Source organism: Balaenoptera acutorostrata, chromosome 4 (genome assembly GCF_949987535.1).
Source record: "Balaenoptera acutorostrata chromosome 4, mBalAcu1.1, whole genome shotgun sequence".
NCBI classification, from domain to species: domain Eukaryota; kingdom Metazoa; phylum Chordata; class Mammalia; order Artiodactyla; family Balaenopteridae; genus Balaenoptera; species Balaenoptera acutorostrata.
This window is the reverse complement of record NC_080067.1, coordinates 149,504,179-149,526,211: the sequence shown is the minus strand read 5'-3', so window position 1 is coordinate 149,526,211 and position 22,033 is coordinate 149,504,179. Positions and strand designations below refer to the sequence as shown.

General features: G+C 43.6%; 1 protein-coding gene across 6 annotated transcripts in view; it reads left to right on the top strand.

Moving 5' to 3' along the window:
- Positions 1-22,033, top strand: part of HSF2BP (heat shock transcription factor 2 binding protein) — a 94,065-nt gene that overhangs the window by 26,191 nt on the left and 45,841 nt on the right. For 5 of the 6 annotated variants that reach the window (XM_057545173.1, XM_007172672.2, XM_007172671.2 and 2 more), the window contains 3 exons: positions 528-660; positions 10,985-11,102; positions 20,251-20,354. In XM_057545173.1, the coding sequence (XP_057401156.1) occupies positions 528-660; positions 10,985-11,102; positions 20,251-20,354 (355 nt within the window). Of the gene's footprint in view, positions 1-527; positions 661-10,984; positions 11,103-20,250; positions 20,355-20,675; positions 20,924-22,033 lie in introns of those variants that run through there. The other variant, XM_057545174.1, reaches the window with a different exon arrangement.

Below are 22,033 nucleotides of genomic sequence, written 5' to 3'. Positions count from 1 at the left end.
ATTGGTTTTCAAACTATTCCTTAGAACCCTGCCCCCGCCAAGGAAGCGCTTTCAAGGTTCTGCGAACTTGGAAACTCTTTTTGCCGAGTAATGAAGACTGAAACTGTCAGATGGGCCTGTTGCTGTATTTTACATGTTGTGGTTTCAGTTAAGATTTTATTTGAAAAACAATTCCTGCCAAAGGTTTGAAAACCTCTGGTTTCATGCCTAGAATAGAGAACATATTTTTCTAGTATATTTCTAGTATATTTTTGGGTGAATTCAACCCAGTACTTCTATCATTGTATAAATTTGAACTATTTCTCTCATGTATATTACTATATCAGTCTTCAGGGTAATTTTTCTACATGCCCCAAACTTCTTCTTTTTTCTCATCTTTTCATTGGGAAGTTTTAATGAGGGAATAGATTTAAAAACATGGCTTCTGTAATTAAAACCAGAGTCTTTGCTCTGTGTTCTGCACTTTGAAAGTGTTTTCCTACTGGTATTTGTGAAAGGGTGTGACATTTCCATTTCTGAACTTTCAGGATAAAGCTTTGAAGTTTTTCAACATCACTGGTCAAACAATGGAGAGTTTTGTGAAGTCACTGGATGGGGATGTCAAGGAGCTGGATTCTGATGAAAATCAGTTTGTTTTTGCTTTGGCTGGAATCGTAACAAGTGAGTAATTCTCTTCAAACGTAGTGACTTTCAGAAGTGAGTTCCAGAGCAGTGATCACAGTCGGTGTGTGTGTGCATAAACACCTCTCAGGAACTTTTCAAATAGGCTCATGCCCTGGAGAATCTGACTCAGTAAATTGGGGGTAGGGACCAGGTGTGTGTTGTGGAACATCACTCCAGGTGATTCTGATAAGTGTTGGTGAGTAAGAACGAGTAGTCTTAGGGAGCACAGGAAGGGTTTGCATGTTCTGTTCAGTTCTCTACGTTGACAGAAGTCAAAACTGTAAGTTTAGCTACTTGTTATTTGGAATCACCATCATTTCCTAATGTCTAGCTAAAGTGAAAGCCTTAAGCAGAGCTTAAGTTAAACTCTTGCTGTTGTTTTGGTGTTGTAACTAAAGAATTCCAAAACGCTAAATTGTCTCTTTAGTAAATTTTTCCCAAAGATTATAGTTAGATAGAATTCTATGGCAAAACTGCTGTAAAGGATAAAGCCAGACGGCTATATAATTAATACTAATATCTTCATATAGTAGGAGGTGGTATATACTAGGGAGTATTAAGGCTTTTTGTTCTAAAGTCAATGAAATAGTTAAATATAGAGCTATGACTTATTTTTTTACATTGCTTTTTCATCTCTGCTGTATGCTATGCTGTTCTCTGCTGTTAATGAGAGGGGAAATGTTACATTTCTTCATCTACTGAAATCCTCACGAAGTAGATCTCATGTAGATGATTTCTTCATAATCCCTTAGAAATTGGTGATATTCTTCTGGGGCAGACGTTGAGACCCGGATGGTGTTCAGGCCAGTCCTGATTTAGCCCGGCACTTTATCTGCTGGAGGACGGCAACAGGCACTTTCATCATAGCGCCTTCAGCTGGTGGAGGCTTGCACTGCTCCACCTTTTAATATTCCTTTAAGGTCTCTTTTTTAGCAGAAGGTATTTGCAGATTTGATGGTTAGATTTTCTGCTATTTGCAAGTGACCTCAGAGGTCTATGATGTATGTGACTTTTCATTCTGCTGAGTTGTGAGTTTGAGCTGCTTGAATTGCCAGCCTGTTGCCCAGCAGACAAGCTCAACCTGGCTTTGTTTTTCCTTGCCTGGTCGTGGGCATGTCCACGTTCCCCTTACACGCTGGTGAATCGTACGGGATGATTACGCACTACGTTGGTGCTGCTCTCCAGAGGCGTTGGGGCCTTATGTGTGTCAGATACCAAGACTCTGTCCCGCGGGGAGTAGGCAGTACAGCAGACACCTTGGTTAGCTGTCAGATAGATCCTCTGCCTTCTAAAACAACGATTCTTCTTCTAAGTTTACCTACAGTAAACTCACCCATTACAGTTTTTTTCTCACCTTTTTGCAGTCCTGTGAGTTTTGACAAATGCATGCAGTCATGTCACCACCACAGTGAAGACATGGAACAGTTCCACTACCTCCGCCTCATCTCCCCATCTGCCCTACCCCTTCCTTTTGTAGCCAACCCCTCTGCCCACCAGCAGCCCCAGGCAGCCACTCGTCTGGCAATTTGCTACACCTTTTAGCTGATTTTTCTGGCTGGCTTATCTGGCATCCAGCGCCTGCCCCAGGTGAGCAAGTGCTTGCCTCACAGCTCTCCTTGCAGCACCTGCCTTTTCTTATTTTTCATATCAGTTGGTTGACCTTCAGCCTCAACTCTGATGTGTTTGAGATAAGTTGTGATTTTTTGAATTATCTAACCTGCCCCTTTTAAAGAATGGAGGTGTAGCTCTTTTCAGTTTACTGTATCCTAAGCAAAAACTGGATGTCAAGGATTTGTTTAAACATTGAAATTATGAAACTTCTTACTCATCCATAGTCACTGTTCTTAATAATAGATTAAAATAGTATAAAGTGTCTGGATTTTCAGGCCCAGCTAGTCCACTTCCCAGGATGTAAATTGTCTGGACTTTATTTTCCTTATCTGCAAAGTGGAATAGTAATACCTGCTCTGACTACCTTACACATTGTTGTGAATGTTACTGAGCTATGGTGAAGTGGTAACACATTGTAAACCAAGGTCTTGTTTGACATGGGGGTGCGATTGTTTCCAACAACTCTTTTGTAAAAAAATAAATTTATTTATTTATTTATGGCTGCATTGGGTCTTTGTTGTTGGGTCTTCATTGCTGCATGCAGGCTTTCTCTAGTTGTGGCGAGTGGGGTCTGCTCTGCGTTGTGGTGCGCGGGCTTCTCATTGTGGTGGCTTCTCTTGTTGCAGAGCTTGGGCTGTAGGCGCACGGGCTTCAGTAGTTGTGGCACGCAGCCTCAGTAGTTGTGGCGCACGGGCTTCAGTAGTTGTGCCACACAGGCTCAGTAGTTGTGGCTCGCGGGCTTTAGAGCACAGGCTCAGTAGTTGTGGCACATGGGCTTAGTTGCTCCACAGCATGTGGGATCTTCCCAGACCAGGGCTCGAACCCGTGTCCCCTGCATTGGCAGGCGGATTCTTAGCCACTGTGCCACGAGGGAAGTCCCTCCAAGAACTTTTATAAGTGGACAAATATAGAACTTAAAAGAAGATGGTAAATTATTATCACAGCCCTGTGAAGATTAACGTGCTTAGCTTGCAAGTGGAAAACTTATTTTTCGAACTACTTTTTGACTATTTGAAAGTCATAATTGCACTCCTTGCCTCTTAATTCTGGGTTTATTCATTCAAACAATGTTAGGTAACGATTACAGAATCAAAATTACCTTTTTTTTTTTTTTTTTTTCTTTTTTGCCACACTGCGTGGCTTGCAGGATCTTAGTTCCCCGACCAGGATGGAACCCAGACCCTGGCAGTGAAAGCACCGAGTCCTAACCACTGGACCGCCAGGGAACTCCCCCAAATTACTTCTTGATTGTTGATAATTTATGGCAGGACTGGATCCAGCTTATCTTTTGTGGACGTAACAGTCCCACAGAGTTGACAGCAGAGCACCCTGGGTCAGTGAGCAGCAGTGCTCCTGGCTCCTCCACCTCAGGGGAGCAGTGTGGTGGGTGGGTGGGATTGAGGCCCAGTGTCCAGTTCTGCTTCTGCCACTGACCGGCCCTGTGTTCTTGACTCTGTGACCCTCAGGTTCATCTTCTGAGGAAAGAGTCTTAGACCCCAGATGATGATTAAGGTCTGCCTCAGCCCTGGACTTGTGTGGCTGCTTTGAGAAAAGGGGGCCGTGAGCCTTGCCTCCTGGATCAGGTGACAGGCTCTGAGCGGCAGTGGCTCTTTGGTGTGTGCCACGTCATTGAGCTAATGTCCCTAGAGCAGTGCTTCTCAGCCTTGGCAGTAGAATTCTCTGTTATGGAGGGTGTTCTGTGCATTGTAGGAGTTCAGAAACATCCCTAGACTCTACCCGTTAGAGGCCAGAAGCAACCCCCAGGTGTGACAACTGAGAATGTCTCCAGATGTTGCCAGTTGTCTCCTGGGGGCAAAATCATCCTCCCTTGCCACTTTGAGACTACTGCCCTAGAGCACCGCCTTAACCCATCATGTACATAGACAGAAAGGTTTATGATACTCCTGGATAGTAGAGGTAATTGTTGAGAGAGATTTTGAGATTGCTGAAGGCTGTTTTGGTTTCTCTGTCCCCTGGGCATGCTTCTGACATGTTTGATTTAGTCTAGTCATATAACGGTCTTGCTAATTCAGGAGAATTTGGTATCTGTTATCTACACTATCCAGTTAATCACAGAAATTCTCTTAATCGTCTTTCAGTGGTTTGTCTTGGATAATTTGGGTTACTGTGTAATCTTTCCTTAGATAATGCCCTTCCTTCAGTTGACAGAGTGTGGCCTAGATAATGAGCTGTTGTTTTGTGGAATTGGAGTGTTTCTTTGGAAGCTCATGTCCCTTTTAGCTAGCTCAGTGAGGAGATAAACACAGTCAGCCTTAGAGTTTTCCAGACTAATGGAATGTAAGAGGAGGTTATGTATGTGTTGGATCAGAAGGACCTCACAAAGAGCTCCATTGTATCCTTAAGATCTGGGATTAAGACTTGAGAGAAGTAAGATAGAACTTCAGTGAATCCCTGGGGACATAACTTTCAGGGTGAATTGTTGATTTTTCTAGGTGAAGGCAAGTAAATTGGCCAATTTTATAGAATGTGACACTAAAGAGACCTGAGCATTAATCTGTTCCTGTAAAGAAGTGGCTCCAGGCAGGACGGAGAAGAGGAATTGTTCACAGATTTTGGACAAATCCATATCCTCAACCATTAGAGTTTTTTTAAACAGGTAGCATTAAGCGATTGTGGGGCTGGTACAAGGAATTACTAGTCCTTTTTCTATTAAGCTGGTCATTGGTGGCCTATGGCCTTCCGTGGCTTCAGCTCTAGAGAAGAGGAGGTAAAGATGAGAAGAATCATCTGGAGTCTTTTGGCTTTTACCCCAATTGTTTAACTCTGTCCATAGAATCTTTTACTGATAGGGATTCTGGGACTATAGTTAATTTTTTGGTTGTTTCTTGAATCATACATAGTATGGGCAAATAATATTTAGAGAGGCTATAATTTGTGTATAGGAGAATTTTCTGGGACTTCTAAAAATTATCCTTCTGTAGTGCCTTTTCTTTATCTGTTCCATTTACAAAATAAACATCTGTCCATTAAACTTTGCAGGGGCTGTGTCCCAGAGAAGGGAGGAGTATCTTTCTGATAATGGTCTCAGAGTCACAGTTACAGGTTGGGAGAAAAGAAAGATGCTGGGAGTCTTTCTTTCCTGAGGGTGCAGTTGCATGTTAAGGGAAAGAATGTGAACAAATTGAAAGAACAGGAATTATGCTTTTAGATGAGCCGTAGGAAACTTGGGGGTTCTGCTTGGAGCTGTTTCCGTCATGGTGGGTCAACAGGTGATAGCGTTTGGCTGGCAGTGGCACTCTGTCACCATAGGCCTTGCCCTTGAGTTTTCTGTGACTGGGCGTCCTAACAGTCAGAGCGTGCTCACTCCACGGTGGAAACTTATCCAGCCCGGTGAGGCAGGTTTGGCAGGTGAAAGCGCGAGGAGGTCGTAGGAGGTATGGGAACATTTCCTAGGAGTCATGTTGACACTGCAGACTGACAGCAGCAAGCAGGGAAGGACAGTAGACTCACCCCTCTCAGCTGGCCCTTAGGTTACAGGGTGTTTCTCTCTAGCCTGACTTCTCACCACAGAAGCCAGATCACTCAAGTGGGAGAGAAACTGGATTCTGGGAGCCACTTCCCAGTGGGAATGGGCATTCCCTCCAGCTCTAAGGGGGTTTCCATACATAGTGTACAGAGGCAGTTTCCAGATTGAGATTACCCATGGCCTTTGGCCCACTCCCCACCCTGACAGCCAAATAATTGACTTGATAAGAAAGTACCACAGCAAATGCAAAGAAACAAAAACCAAACAGTAAATCAGAGTCACGGTATTCATAGAGGAAACTTTCTTATGTTTCTTTCAAAAAATGTGATGTAGTGTTAGTGCTTCAGATGAGTGGTTTATAGAGAACAGGTCCAGAATGAGCAGTAGAGACTGAGTAATCCACTGAACATGACAATCATATCCCCACTGTTATTATTACTATATTTACTTTTTAACAGCTTTATTGAGATAAAAATATACCATACAATGTGCCAACTTAAAGTATATAATTTGATGGCTTTAGTACATTCATGTAATTGTGCATCCATCTCCACAATCAATTTTTAAACATTTTCATCACCCAAAGAGAAGCCCTGCTAACCTCAGCCATCATTCCCCAATCCTGCCATTCTTCTAGCTTTAGGCAGCCAATCTATTTTTTGTCTCTATAGATTTGCCTGTGCTGGACATTTCATATAATGGGACCATGTAACATGGGGTCCTTTGTGACTGGCTTCTTTCATTTAGCATAGTGTTTTCAAGGTGTCCATGTCATAGCATGTACCAGTACTTCATTCCTTTCTATGGCTGAATAATATTCCATTGTTTGGCTATACCACATTTATCCATTCATCAATTGATGGACATTTGGGTTGTTTCTACTTTTGGTTATTATGAATAATGATGCTGTGAAAATTTGTGTAAAAGTTTTTGTGTAGATATTTGTTTTCATTTCTCTTGGATATACAGCTAGGAGTGGAATTGCTGGGTCATATGATATGACTTTTAGCATTTGAGGAACTATCAGACCATTTTTTGACAGTGGCTGCACCATTTTACATTCTCACCAGCAGTGCATGAGGTTTCTCCACATACTTGCCAACACTTTAAAATTATTTTTTTGGTTATAGCCATCCCTAGTGGGTACGAAGTAGTACTTTGTCATGGTTTTGATTTGCATATCCCTGATGGCTAATGACATTGAGCATCTTTTCATGTATTCATTGGCCATTTGTGTATCTTCTTTGGAAAAATGTCTATTCAAGTCCTTTGCCCATTTCAAAATTAAGTCATTTGAGGGACTTCCCTGGTGGTGCAGTGGGTAAGACTCCCTGCTCCCAATGCAGGGGGCCTGGGTTCAATTTCTGGTCAGGGAACTAGATCCCACATGCATGCTGCAACTAAGAGTTTGCATGCCACAACTAAGGAGCCCGCATGCCGCAACTAAGGAGCTGGTGAGCCGCAACTAAGGAGCCCGCGAGCTACAACTAAGACCCAGTGCAACCAAATAAAAAGAAAAAAAAAATTGTCTGATACAGCCACTATGGAGAACAGTATGGAGGTTCCTTAAAAAACTAAAAATAGAACTACCATATGACCCAGCAATCCCACTACTGGACATATACCCTGAGAAAACCATAATTCAAAAAGAGTCATGTACCAAAATGTTCATTGCAGCTCTATTTACAATAGCCAGGACATGGAAGCAACCTAAGTGTCCATCAACAGATGAATGGATAAAGAAGATGTGGCACATATGTACAATGGAATATTACTCAGCCATAAAAAGAAACGAAATTGAGTTATTTGTAGTGAGGTGGATGGACCTAGAGTCTGTCATACAGAGTGAAGTAAGTCAGAAAGAGAAAAACAGATACTGTATGCTAACACATATATATGGAATCTAAAAAAAAAAAAAAGGTCATGAAGAACCTAGGGGCAAGACGGGAATAAAGACACAGACCTACTAGAGAATGGACTTGAGGACATGGGGAGGGGGAAGAGTAAGCTGGGACAAAGTGAGAGAGTGGCATGGACATATACACTACCAAACATAAAATAGATAGCTAGTGGGAAGCAGTCACATAGCACAGGGAGATCAGCTCGGTGCTTTGTGACCACCTAGAGGGGTGGGATAGGGAGGGTGGGAGGGAGGGAGATGCAAGAGGGAAGAGATATGGGGACATATGTATATGTATAACTGATTCACTTTGTTATAAAGCAGAAACTAACACACCATTGTAAAGCAATTATACTCCAATAAAGATGTTAAAAAATTGTCATTTGTCTTTTTATTATTGAGTTATAAGAGTTCTTTGTATATTCTAGATACCAGTCCCTTATCAGCATATGATTTGCAAAACTTTTCTCATTCTGTAGTTGTCTTTTCACTTTCTTGATAGTGTCTTTTGAAGCAAAAAAGTTTTAATTTTTGATGATATCCAGTGTGTTTTTTCTTTAGTTGCTTGTGTTTTTGTTGTCATATCTAAGAGACCATTGTCTAATTCAAAGACATGAAGATTTACTCCTGTGTTTTCTTCTAAGAGTTTTATAATTTTAGCTCATACATTTAGGTCTTTGATCCATTTTGAGTTAATTTTTATGTATGGTGTGAGGTAGGGGTCCAGTTTTTATTTCTTTGCATGTGAGTATTCAGTTGTCCCAGCACCATTTGTTAAAAAGATTATTCTTTTATCCTTTCTGCATTCAGTTGTCCTGATCCCCTTCTTGAAAATCAGTTGATCATAAATTTGAGTGTTTATTTCTGGTCTCTCAATTCTACCATTGATCTGTATGACTGTCATTATGCCAGTACCTTATTATTATTTCTATTGTCGAAAATAAGACAGAATTATTACAACCTAAAGCAAAAATATCAGACATAATATGTCTCAACTCTTTATATTTTTTATCAGCATACATAATTCACACTAGTTTCATTTCTTAAATTATATAATTACTATGGTAACTTCTAGAAATATTTATAAACTTTAAAGAAAAATGAACCTAGAAAAAAAAAGTACATTTTAACAGAAAATTAAACCAGCAATCCTTTGTAGTCCTATGGTTGACTCATAAGCATCCCAGACAGACTGACAAATACTGGAGCTATCTGAGCAGGAATTTATTCACGTTTATTTTACTTCATAGTTTGCTTGGAATGTAGCATTGGCATTTGCTATTATAATACTGGATACATGATAGGGGACTTCATTTACCAGTAAATTTGTTGTGTTTTGTTGGGTGTTGTTGCCTGCTCTGATACAGTGTACTTTTTTTCTTCAGTGATGTATTAGTGATGTTCCTGTTATCTGTTGCTGGGTAACAAACTGCCCCCAAACTTTGTCTTTAAACAACAGTAGTCATTTATTTTGCTCGGGAACCTGCAACTTTCTCAGGGCTTGGCAGGGAGGATTTGCTGCTGCTCTGCTGTCTGGGGCCTCAGCTGGGGTGACTCAGATTGCTGAGGGATGGAACAGCTGGGGGCCAGTGGGACATCTTCCTATCCTAGTGTAGCCCCAGGCTTCTCCCACTGTGTGCTTTTTCTGTAGTCTGCATCACGGCAGCCTCAGGAGAGTCAGATTTCTTTCCTAGCGACCCAGGGCTCCTAGAGCAAGTGGCGAGAGACGGAGGTGGAAGCTGCCAGGCTCTTTCTGTCTTGCCTTGAAAGTCACGCAGCAGCTGTGCTGCTTTCTGCTGGTCACACTTGAGTCTTAGGGCAGGAACAACCCAAGGTCTGCAGACCAGAGCCGTGGTTTGCTGGGATGTCGTCTCTGGAAACTACTAAAGTATGTAGCTAGAATGTATGTTTTCCTGGGGGGTTCCCGTATGTAGTCTTAACATGAAGAATGTCTTCCCCAAAAAACTACCTTAAAATGACTTTGAGTTTATGATGCCAAATGCTTCATTTCCCCCCAAGTATTTCTTTAGTAAAACTAGAGTGTTTCATATGGTAGAAAATAGAGTCACCAGGTTCAAATTCATTGAACACAGAAGGTTACATTTGTATCAGTTAAGGGTCCTGTTTTCAGTAAAGTTATAGCTGCCATGAAATTATATACCAAATAGCACCAATGCAAGGAAAGAGGCAAAAAGTGCTGGAAGGACAAGCAGAAATGGGAAAATAAAATCTGTTAGGTTTAGGAAACTTTAATATATCTCTTTTGATCCTCCTCAGCTCAGATAAACAAAAATAAATAGGAATGTCCGGGATCTGATTCCAAAAAGTTGTTTTGGTAGCATAGATGAAATTTTACATTGTGCCATTAGGTTACCGTTAATCAAAGCAGAACACATCAGTGATAAAATTCATCTTCCATTCTCGATAGTTATTAGCAAACTAAAAATAGAAAACACTTCCTTAAACTTGTAGAGGATCTCTGCTGGAATCATCCAGTAGACAGCACACTTAAATGTGAATTACTAGAAGCGTTTCCACTGAAGTCAGGAGAACAAGGCTCCTGCTGCCCTGCTCGTCTCCACCCTGGCCGGCTCATTTGGGTTAGGAATTGTAGTCACTTTGAATCATGCTTTATTGTTAGACCTAGCTAAAGAAAAATCTTACCGACACATACGTAAATATTCTGGACCACTGACGTGTCCTCACAGGTATTTGGGAATGTGATGGAGCCAGCGTTATCCGCAGCGGTGTCCATGGGAGCCCGTGTAGTGACTTGGTCTGGTCCCCATGCTGGTTCTGTGGGGCCTCAAGCATGAAGAAACGTGATACTTGCTGACCCACCGCAGGATGTACGGTTTAGAAAAATTTCTTTTTGGAATCAGTTTTTGTATTCTCTCTTGACCTCATGATTTCAGTTTGGTATTCTGGTTTAGAGTCATTAGGATTTCACTCCCAGGGTTGAAAGAGGATTTTAGTGTCCTTGGTCCCAGATAAAGTAATCAGCCCCTGCCTTCTGTTTGGACCCTGACTGCCCATAGCTGTTTAATCCAGTATTCTGGAGCCTGGTGTCCACTTGCTGTGCTGTGGTCAGGCTGCAGACATATTTAGACCCAGTGCTCTGTTCCACTACCGAGGCATTTGCTAATCACAGCGGATGTCACTCACCGTTTTAGTAACTGCTGTGGTTGTCAGTTACCCTATCTGGGCTGTCAGCTCTGTGGATAACTATTCTGTGTGTTCATTAGGTCTGCTAGGAGAAAAACAGCAACACATCCTCTATCTTGGACAGACTTTTGACGCTTTGTTTCATCTTTATGTTGCAGATGTAGCTGCCATAGCAAGTGGTCGTGAATTCCTGGTTAACTCGAGTCGGGTGCTCTTGGACACCATACTGCAGCTTCTGGGAGACTTGAAGCCGGGACAGTGCACCAAACTCAAAGTGTACGGTGGATAATATTTAAAAGTTCATGTTTATTTACATAGTAGTTAGAATTTGCTGATTGGGCCCCTTTTTCAAGCAAATGCACTTAATTTGGCTATAGTTCTAAAAAATAGAAGAAACAAATTTCCCGGAGAATTAAGGGATACACTCTCTATTCAATACTATTTTAGGAAAATAATATAAACAAAAGGAATGTTCCCGCCTTAGGGCAATCACTGAGTCCCAAATGCTATCATGGGTGAACTTCAGGGTGAACTTAGAATAGGTGATGGTTTTGACAGCACCCCACTTCCAGGAGCCAGAATCCGGACTTATTTTCCACTGGTGTTTAACAAATTACCACAAACTTATTGGCTGAAACAACACCTACTTCAAGGTCTGTAGGTCAGAGGTCTGAGTGGGCTTGGTTGGGTTCCCTACAGTGTCTCAAGTGGCCCAAGTCAGGGGTTGTCCAGGCAGGGCTCCTTTCCAGAGGCTCTGCACAAGAATCTCTTCCACGTGCATCCAGGTTCCTGGAAGAATCCAGTTCCCTGTGTTGATAGGACTCTGGTCCCTGTTTCCTTGCTGGCTGTCAGGCGGGGCCACGTTTAGCTTCCAGGGCTGACTGAATTCCTTATCACGTAACCTCACCCCATCTTCAAGTCACAACAGCTCGCCGAACCTTTCTTACACTTCAGAACCTCTTGGATTTCCTCTTCTTTTACCCACCAGAGACAACTCTCTGTTTTTGATGGGGTCACGGGTTTATATTTGGCATAACTGGATAAACTCCCTTTTGATTAACTCAGCGTCAGCTGATTAGTAACGTTAATTGCATCTGCAGAGTCTCACTGCCTTGACCAGGCAACTTAATGTGACCAGGGTGTTTTATGTCTCTCTCTGTGTGGGTCAGGGCCACCCTGGGTTTGGGGGCTGAGTGGTAAACTGTTGGTTTGGTGGTTCTTAAAATTCTGGTCTTCTTCCCAATCCACCTGCAGAGACATTTACTTGCTTACTTGACAGTCTTCCATCTGACCCCCGAGCACAGCCGTGTGCGGGCTGTCAGCCTCAGACCCCTCTTGGGATCCCTGTGCAAAGCGGCCTGAGGCAGGTCTTGCCGCTCCGTTCTCTGTGGCCACCTTCTGATATGCACACTGTTTACCCACTTTCTCCATCGCTGCTAACGTCCAGCCTTGAGTCCTCCGGAACTAGGACCCTTCTTGTACTACAAGCAAACTTCCTTTTCTTTTTGGCTTCTCCACCCCTTGATTGTAGTTTGCCTTTTTCTTGGGGATTTTGCTTTCCTTGCCACCTTCATGATCAAAGGCTGCTTATTTTCAACAGCTTGGGTGCCTCAGACCCAGAGATGGGGATTTTTAAAAATAATTATTTAGAGCAGTTTTAGCTTCACAACAAAATTGAGAGGAAGATGCAAAGATTTCCCATATACCCCTCTCCCCCCGCCCCCCGTGCGTCGCGTTCCCTGTCACCACCATCACTCACCAGAATGGTGCATTGTTTACCGAGGGTGAACCTACTTTGGCACGTCACAGTCACCCAGAGACCATAGTTTACCTGAGAGTTTACTCTTGGTGTTGTCCATTCAGTGGATTTGGACAGGTTCATTGTGACACACATTCATTACTACAATAGCATGCAGAGGGCCCTGGGTTTATCATCACGTGATCTCCAGCCTCTGAGGTGGTGGCCCCGCCGTGGTCCTTGGACACGTACCCTCTTGCTCAGCTCCCTCCTCCCACCACTCCCCGAGCCTCGCTCAGACACCTGCTGCTCCCTGCTTCCCTTTCCTCCACGGCCTCCCCTCCGCCCAGCTAACCTGCGTCCCTCACCGCCACCTCCTGATGCTCTGACCCTGGACCAGCCATCCACCTTCTCCCTTCCTGGTTGCGGTGATGCTTGAGGAGAAGGTTTCAAACGCACAGAGTCATGCCGTTTCACCCTCGCCTGGTCCTGAGTCCCCCTGGAACCCTTCTCTGCATCCTTATCAGGGCCACTTTAATCTCCACAGTGGCTGGGTCAGACTCAGACTCTCTCTGTGACGCCAGCCACTGCGCGGTTCTTCGGTCCTCTGTGGGGCGGGGGCAGTTATCCCAGCAGGTGGCTTTCCTTCCTGCTCCCCAGGGAGAACCGAGGGCTGTGGGCCTGAGCTTTCTCATCTCACTGCCTCACTTGTTTACACCCTCTCACCCTCACTTTCTTCTCTCATGGGGCCTTTTGGGGTTTCCACCTCTAGTTTTGATTAGCTGTGCTTTTGATTAGTTGCCCTCTGGGATTTTGCTCTATTAGTTGTCATCTCTTGCTTCGGCATTTCCAAGTTCTCCCTCCCACTGGCTCCTTTTCAGCCGACTTTCTCCCAGTTGTGCTGTGATCACCTTCAGCAGCGCCCTAGGGTCCATATCAGAGCATTTGCCAGCTCTGCTAGGATTTGGGTGGCTTTGGATTTTCCACGACATAACACATTTTCCTGGAATGAAGGGCTGGCTTATGTTGCCCTGTTCCTTTTGCTTCCCTTGAAGTCCCCGTGGGCCCTTGGGGTTAGTGGCCCCTTATAACAGACTTGATTCTACCGAGGGGCCCCAGGGCCACTTCTTTGGTGACAAGTGGGACATTGTGACTTGGCCTCTGTGAGTTCTTTCAGGGTTACGTCTTCTCAGGCCATTTAATTTCTCGATAGCTCCAGTTTATCTGCCTTTTTTTTTGGAAGACCCTTTTTAAACTCTCCAAATCTAGAAACTTCCAACATCTGGTGGTGAGACACCAGCTGGCCCTGAGGGCCTCTCACGGTGCTTTTTGCTGCCAGCAGGAGGGCTGGGTCGCTGCTTGCTGTGGTGGTGTGTCTTTTAAGCCTTGGCTTCCGTACCTCCAAGGGGTTGACCTTCTTGCTACCCCAACCAGGTCTGTGTTCTCTGTTGATAATTTTTAACATTCACATCAGCCTCTCAGGTGTCTGCTCCATATGGCCACTTGATAGGACTGTGGGCAACCCCAGGCCGGCCCTAGACCAGGCTCTGTCTGCCAAGGCTGGGGAAGTCAGTGCTGCCTGGCAGGGGCTCTTGTCCACCTCTTCTCTGTGCATTTCTTCTTACTTAGCCAGCACTCGGGGCGTGAAGTGTCCAGAGATTCCCCGTCCTCACCAGCATGGGTCCTTCTCCTTCCACCTCCAACCATGGGGCGTCAGCCTGGCACACACAGCGTCTGGTACAGGCAGCTTCTGTGCTGTGTCTGGGGTTGCACGCTGACCTTGGGATTCCGAGGGCCACCAGGTGTCATGCTGGCCTTGAGCCTGGTACGATGGACCCTCAGAAACTCCTGGTTGTGGCTTGTTTCCCCACTGCTGTCATGTGACACTGGTGTTGCCGTTCCCCTTGACACTCGGTAAGAGCTGGACAAACACAATTTTTGTTTCTCATTGGAGATCTGGATTTCAGGAATTAGGATTACTTCCAGCCTTTTAAATTCTCCCTGTTTTCTTTTGCACTTAACTTTCTCATTAACTTTGTCTCATTGCCCATCCTTCATTATGATTTTACCAGTCCTTATTGACACAGGCCTGGGACAGGTAGCCCACTTCTGCATACTTACTCCAGGGAAAGTTCTACCCATAAACCCCAGGACACGTGTGCAGAAGCCTCATAGCAGCTGTGTTTGTTATAGCACACACTAGGAACTGACCTAAACCTCTGTCAGCTGGAGAATAGAGAAGTAAATTGTGATCAGTAGGTTGGGACACGTCAGTGAAAATACGTTCGAGCTATACAAACCAACATGGACAGGCGTCTCACGGTGGTGGGGAAGGTCACTGCAGTAGGCGCTGCTGATACAAGCGGCGAGCAGGATCGTCAGGCTCTGTGCATCTGCCGTAAAGGTATGTGGAGATGCACGCCTCTCTCCCGCAGCAAACGAGGATGGTGGTTCCCACCCGCCTGAAGTCCGAGTTCAGATGGAGTTCACGAAGGGGATTTGACTCTGGTGAGGAGGTTTCTTTCTTAACCAGGGAGGTGGGTGTCGTGTTGTTCTGCCTTTTTGTGTGTCTTCTCTGTTAAGTAGTGGATAAAAATTAATCTAAGGTACTTGATTAGGATTACGTTTGGTATAGGCCACAGATTTTTAAGCTCTGCCTTGACTGGGGAGGGGGCCCGAGTCTAAAACAAGCATGTTCACTAGTCGGTTACTGTATCCTCTTTAAAAATCGATGGGCCTCTAACTGCAAGTTGCTGTCCGTCATTTGGTCTGAAGTGTCTGCCTGTATTGCTCTGCCAATTGCTTCTTTCTCATGTAACATGTGCAGTCTTCTCTAAGAATTTTATTACTCTTTGTTCCTTAAAATTACTTGATGGTACTAATTTGGCTACTTTACATTTTAGTTAGTTTTGGATGACTGATTTGTAGGTTTTGTTTCAGGCCAGTAGACATCACAAGTCATGCCTTTTGGTTTATTTTTATTGTTGGTTTGTTTTGAAGTACTGGGTGTGTTTATTCTTTGTTGCTTCTAGGTTACAAGTTATAATTTCTTTTACAATGAAGAATAAGGTAGCTCACTTGCATCACCTTTACTTTGAGTGCCTCAGCCTTGGACGTCAGACTGTCTGGAGGGCTTTCTGACTTCCCACCAGGAGAGCCAGCTCAGCTTCCAGGCGCAGGTCTCGTGTATCTAGGTGGAGAGAGGGCCTTGTCTATTCAAGGAGAGTTACTTTCGTAGCATTTTAAGTTTACTACTACCTTTATTTTAGCATTGCTTTCAGTCCTTTCGTTATCAATGTCAGATGCCTCTAAAATTCTCAAAGACTGCAGAGATGGGGAAATTGCTCTTTTGCAGCCCATTAATCCATTTATAATGTATCTTCTGCTTAGGTTCATGGTAGGAAGCAGAATTTACCTACTTTTTTTGTCATTGGAAGAAAAAAATGACTCCTAGTACTACAGTAGTTTGGGAAATGACATTTCCTTTTAATACTGAAGTAACAGAAGAGTGAATTGAATGGGCGGTCTCTTTTGACCTGACAGTTGGAACTTTGATATATTATTTACAGAGTACTTTTGGTTGGAGTAGAAATGTTGGAATAGAAAGCATTTGCATAAGAAACAGGAAGTGGTTCAGGGTTTGTTGTTTGCTAAGTCGTGGTGTGACCTTGGAGGAGTGTCTGGTCTTCCAAAAGATGTAGCCTGGCAGTAACACGAAGTCAGGTGGCACCATGGCCGTGGCAATTACTTTTGTTCCATTTTAGCTTCTTTTTTTTAAAAATATTTATTTATTTTGGCTGTGCCGGGTTTTAGTTGTGGCACACGGGATCTTAGTTGCAGCATGTGGGATCTAGTTTCCCGACCAGGGATCAAACCCGGGCCCCCTGCATTGGGAGCGCAGAGTCTTACCCATTGGACCACCAGGGAAGTCCCTCATTTTAGCTTCTTAAGGTTGGCTGATTGTGACCAAATATGAAATTTTAGAGACATTTGTCAGTTTGTGTTTTTGCCATCTCAAAGTTAAACAGCAGTCAATGAAGAATTTCAACTAGACATATTATCTGGAGTTTGCCCCATATGTCAGTTATCACCCAGATATTAACTTTGCCTTTTAAGATCTAGAGAAGATTGCCTTATTTTCTTTTCATTCTCTAAAGCAGGGGTTGGCAAGCTTTCCTCTAAAGGGCCACATAGAATATTTTAGGCTCTGTGGACCATGCGATCTCTGTTGCAGTGACTCACTCCTGCTGTTGTAGCCTGAAAGCAGCATAGGAAATACATTGAATTTTAAGGAATTCCAACTATCTGTGTTGGTGATCTGAACTTTTCTCTTCTTGAGATCCTGGATTAGAGATCTCAGAAAATTCTAGTTAATGTGTTGAATTTTCCTCATGAATATGACATTTGAACATCCCTTAATAACTCATTAAATGGTTACTAGTGCATAGATTTTGGATATGTGTAAAAATTGTCAGGAAAACTTGAAAACATTTGTAATTTTGGCTCATTTTGTGGCCTGTGGGGAGGTTGAAAATCGTAATTTGAGGCCTGGGCATTACTGTTCTCAAGGGTGCTAGTCTGGTGTTATCTTCTTGGACGGTAGCATTGCCTTGACTTTGAAAATGCCCATGGAAGTAGGAGGAGAGACAGACCGTCTCTGCACGCTGCCCTGCTGAGGCTCTCAGTCGCTGGGAGCTGGTTCGCTTTCCATATTGAACCCGAGTGCTTATCATGTCCCAGGTACTGTACCAGCCTATGTGTCTGTAAAGACAAATCAGCCGTGGAGCTTGCTTTTGACAAACAAAGCTTAGTGGGGAAACCAGCTATTTTAACAGAAAACTGTAATAAACATTTTTCATGGCATGCATGTATGCGTGTACCATAATTTAATTGATCCCTTCTTAATGGACTGAATCGCTATTATTGATTTTCCTTTTGCCTCAGGCTCTAATATGTCTTGGCATGGTACTGTTACTGATCCCATCTTGATTTTAAATTTTGATATATTGCTTATTATGGAATTTTTGCAGTAGTTCTGATTTTAAAAAGTTGCATTACAATATATTTTAAAAACCTTGGTTACTAAGCTTTTTTGGCACCCCTTACATTTGCAACCAAAGCAAGCGCCTTGCTCTCCTCACCCTGGCCGGCCCTGCTGGTTAAATGTTCGGTTGTGCACACATAGGACACTGCAGGAGATGGGCTGTGGGCTCTGGGCTCTGGTACCTTTTCCTGAAGAGAACTGGTGTTTGTCCTAACAGGCAGTTAGCTCTTCCTGACTCCTAAACCCTGGCTCCCCTGAGGTGGTCAGTGCCAAATCTGTGCCTCGTTCTGTGGTTTCCTCTCACTCTCCACTGGGCTCCTTAGTGTCTGCCTCGTCCAGTGGCCAGGTCAGAGCCGGCCGCAGCCTGGGCAGATTCTGCATGCTCGCTAGTGCTCCCCTTGTCTGGTACCTGCCTTTCTGGGCTTCCTCCTCCCTAGCTTTGCTCCATTTGCTGCAATTTCCTTAGCTCTCTTTTTAAAAAGTTTATTTAATTTATTCTTTTTTGGCTGCGTTGGGTCTTCGTTGCTGCGCGCGGGCTTTCTCTAGTTGCGGTGAGCGGGGGCTACCCTTCTTTGCGGTGCGTGGGCTTCTCATTGCGGTGGCTTCTCTTGTTGCAGAGCATGGGCTGTAAGCGCCTGGGCTTCAGGAGTTGTGGCTTGTGGGCTCAGTAGTTGTGGCATGTGGGCTCAGTAGTTGTGGCTTGTGGGCTCTAGAGCGCAGGCTCAGTAGTTGTGGTGCACGGGCTTAGTTGCTCCGCGGCGTGTGAGATCTTCCCGGACCAGGGCTCGAACCCGTGTCCCCTGCATTGGCAGGCGGATTCTTAACCTCTGCGCCACCAGGGAAGCCCTTCTTTAGCTCTCTTTTCTGTTTAGTATTTCTCCTTTACCAGGTGTCAGTTACCCTTGAGTTTTACAGTTTGATTATTAAAGTTTTCATTCTTGTAAGTTCTACTAGGTTCTTTTGAGTTGCCTGGTTATTTATAATACTCAGTAGCTCATTGATGATGTTTTAAATTTCTTTTTTGAATTATTTATACCTATTAAACATAGCTGTTTTCTATTTGGTAATTGATACTTGTATCTGATAATTTTTTTTATGCTGACTCTGTCATTGGTTCTTTGTGCTGTTACTTTAAGGTCTTATTTTTCATGTGTTTTGTGATTTTTATTATGAACTTAAAATTGTTAGCACTGTATTTGTGAGAATTCTTTGAGGACCCAGTTGAGGGTCCTTTCCTTTTTTTTTTTTTTTTATAAATTTATATATTTATTTTTATTTATTTTTGGCTGTGTTGGGTCTTCGTTTCTGTGTGAGGGTTTTCTCTAGTTGCGGCGAGCAGGGGCCACTCTTCATCGCGGTGCGCGGGCCTCTCACTATCGCGGCCTCTCTTGTTGCGGAGCACAGGCTCCAGACGCGCAGGCTCAGTAGTTGTGGCTCACGGGCCCAGTTGCTCCGCGGCATGTGGGATCTTCCCAGACCAGGGCTCGAACCCTTGTCCCCTGCATTGGCAGGCGGATTCTCAGCCACTGCACCACCAGGGAAGCCCGAGGGTCCTTTCCTTTAAGAGAATGTTTCTTGTGGCCAGGTGGCTGGAGAAGCTCCCACCCCAGGTCTACTTTCTTATTAAAATTATTGGCTTGTGGATTTTCAGGCCATACAAAAAGTATGCATTCATGCCAAGCTTGACAGTTCACTCTTTCCTGGCTTTCTGAAGGGATCTGTGCTCTGAAGTCCTATCTTGTGTTGGTCTGAGGCTTTTCTTTCTGTCCCTCTGCACAAAGGCACTAACGCTGACATTCTGTGTCTCTGGAATCTGTCATCTTTAGGGCTCACCTTTCTGAATTTGAGCTCTCACTAAGTTCCTGATTAGAGATGTTTTCCCTTCATTTCTTGCAAGGTCATTCATTTTTTTCAAGACTTTGCAAAATATTTGTGTAGCCTTTTCTATTACTGTACAGTATGAAGTTTTGGGGTTCTCTGTATTCAGCAGTATTATCAGAAACCAGTCCTATAGTTTTCCAGTTTTTAATAATATTCGACTCTGTATTACTAGTTGTGGTCGGTTCCCAAGACCACTTGTAAAACCCTATTTAACTCCAGGTCTGTAGGATTGTTGGTTGTTAGGGATGGTTGGATTGTGGTGCTCTTCATCCCTTTGCTGTGGATTAAACAGGATTGTATGGCCTGACCTGGCCACCCAGACATCATCGGTAGCATTCATTGAATGAAAGGTAGGATTTTAAACAGTGAATTGAACTTTTAGAGTATAGTATACTTATGAATGGAGGGTTATCTGTATATAAATGCAGGATTGGTACTAAAAGGGTTTACTCAATAAATTTGGTTTTGAGGTTTCCTGTGCCCGTTTTGCATTTGTGTCTCTTGATTATGTGAGCTTATAAGAGGTGGTGTTATGTGGCAGTATTGCTGAAGTTTCCCATTTTCAGGTAGCCTCACAGAGACAAATATTATTTCACATACTTCTGCTTACTATACCTGTCATCCAGATTGTGTTAGACTTGGACATCTGAAGTGTAAGGGCACCCCTAAATATGTTAAGGTCCTATGAACCAGGAGATATATTTAGGGTGATGCAGTGTGGAGGGGCCAGCGTGTCAACACCATTTTCTTTTACATTTCAGGTTAATGCTGATGTCCCTGTACAACGTGAGCATCAATTTGAAAGGCTTGAAGTACATTAGTGAGAGTCCAGGATTCATCCCTTTGTTGTGGTGGCTTCTGAGCGGTAAGGAGGGGCTTTACCTGTGCGTCTCCTTATACACCTGTTCCCCTGTGGCGGGAGGAGGTCGTAAAGTATTAGAGATGAGGGTTGGTCATCCCAAGGTGTTCTCATGCCTTCCGAAAAAAAGATTTCAAATTATAGAAAACTCACTGGTATGCTAAGTTATTTCTAGTTCTGTTTCTGAAGTATTGCTTTCAATTTAGTTATGATTCTGTGACACAAAGAAAAATTATCTAATAAAACAGCTAGTAAGTGGTGTTAAACTGTCCCTTTCACTGTGAACGATACAGCACTATGTATGTTATCTGTGGCTCTGAACATCAGGTATAGGGAAATCCCGTCGTTAACCAACGTGGGGAAAAAAGAAATCTGAGAGATTGCAGCTCTGAAGTTCCATCTGTCTATCTATCTATCCATCTGATGTGTTTTTTTGTTTTCTTTGGAATAAAAAGCTGTCTTTACTGTTTCTCCTGCTTTTCTCCCTAACCACCAATTTAACCTAAAATTTTGTCCCAATCTGTTCATCATACTTTTTTAAAAAATAAATTTGTTTATTTTTGGCTGCGTTGGGTCTTCATTGCTGCATGCGGGATTTCTCTAGTTGTGGCGAGCAGGGGCTACTCTTCATTGCGGTGCACGGGCTTCTTATTGTGGTGGCTTCTCTTGTTGCGGAGCATGGGCTCTAGGCGCGCGGGCTCAGTAATTGTGGCTCACGGGCTTCATTAGTTGTGGCACGCAGGCTCAGTAGTTGTGGCACACGGGTTCTAGAGCGTAGGCTCAGTAGTTGGGGCTCATGGGCTTAGTTGCTCTGCGGCATGTGGGATCTTCCCGGACCAGGAATCGAACCCGTGTCCCCTACATTGGCAGGCGGATTCTTAACCACTGTGCCACCAGGGAAATCCTGTTCATCATACTTTTTAATACCATGTCTTCAGTAGGAACATATTTCATTCAAGTGTGCAAAAAAATTACCTTTCCTTATTTTTTTGTAATTCAGATCAATCTCTATTTTTGAGCTTCAGTTCCATTTGGTAGTAAATGCTTATTTTTTGTAACAGGTTTTTTTAGGTATAATTGACATGCAATAAACTGCACACATTTAAGGCAAACGACTGATAAGTTTTGACGTAAGTTATACACCCGTAAAATCATCATCACAATCAAGATAATGAGCATACCTGTCACTCTCGAGAGGTACCTTGGGCTTCCTGGGTCCCTCCTTCCCGTCCCTCTGTTCCCCTCTTCCCAGAAAATCGCTTGCCTCCTTTCTGTATTACAGGTTAGTTTTCATTTTCTACAGGTTTATATAAATGGAACATGTACTGTGTATTCTTTTTTGCCTCTCTTCTTTCACTCAGCATAATTATTTTGAGATCTATCCATACTGTGTGTATTAATAGTTGATTCCTTTTTATTACTAAATAGTATTCTGTTATGTGGAGAGACTGCAATTGCTTTATGTATTCAGCTGTTGATGGACATTTGGGTTGTCTCCAGGTTTTGGGTCTTATAAATAAAGCTGCTGTGAACATTCTTGTATGTTTTTGCCTGGACACCGGCTTTCATTTCTCTTGGGTCAGCACCTGGGAGTGGACTGTCTGGCTCACGTAGTAGGTGTTTTTGTGGCACTGCCAGGCTGTGCTGCAAAGTGGCGGCCCTGCTTTGCACCCCCAGCCCCCGCC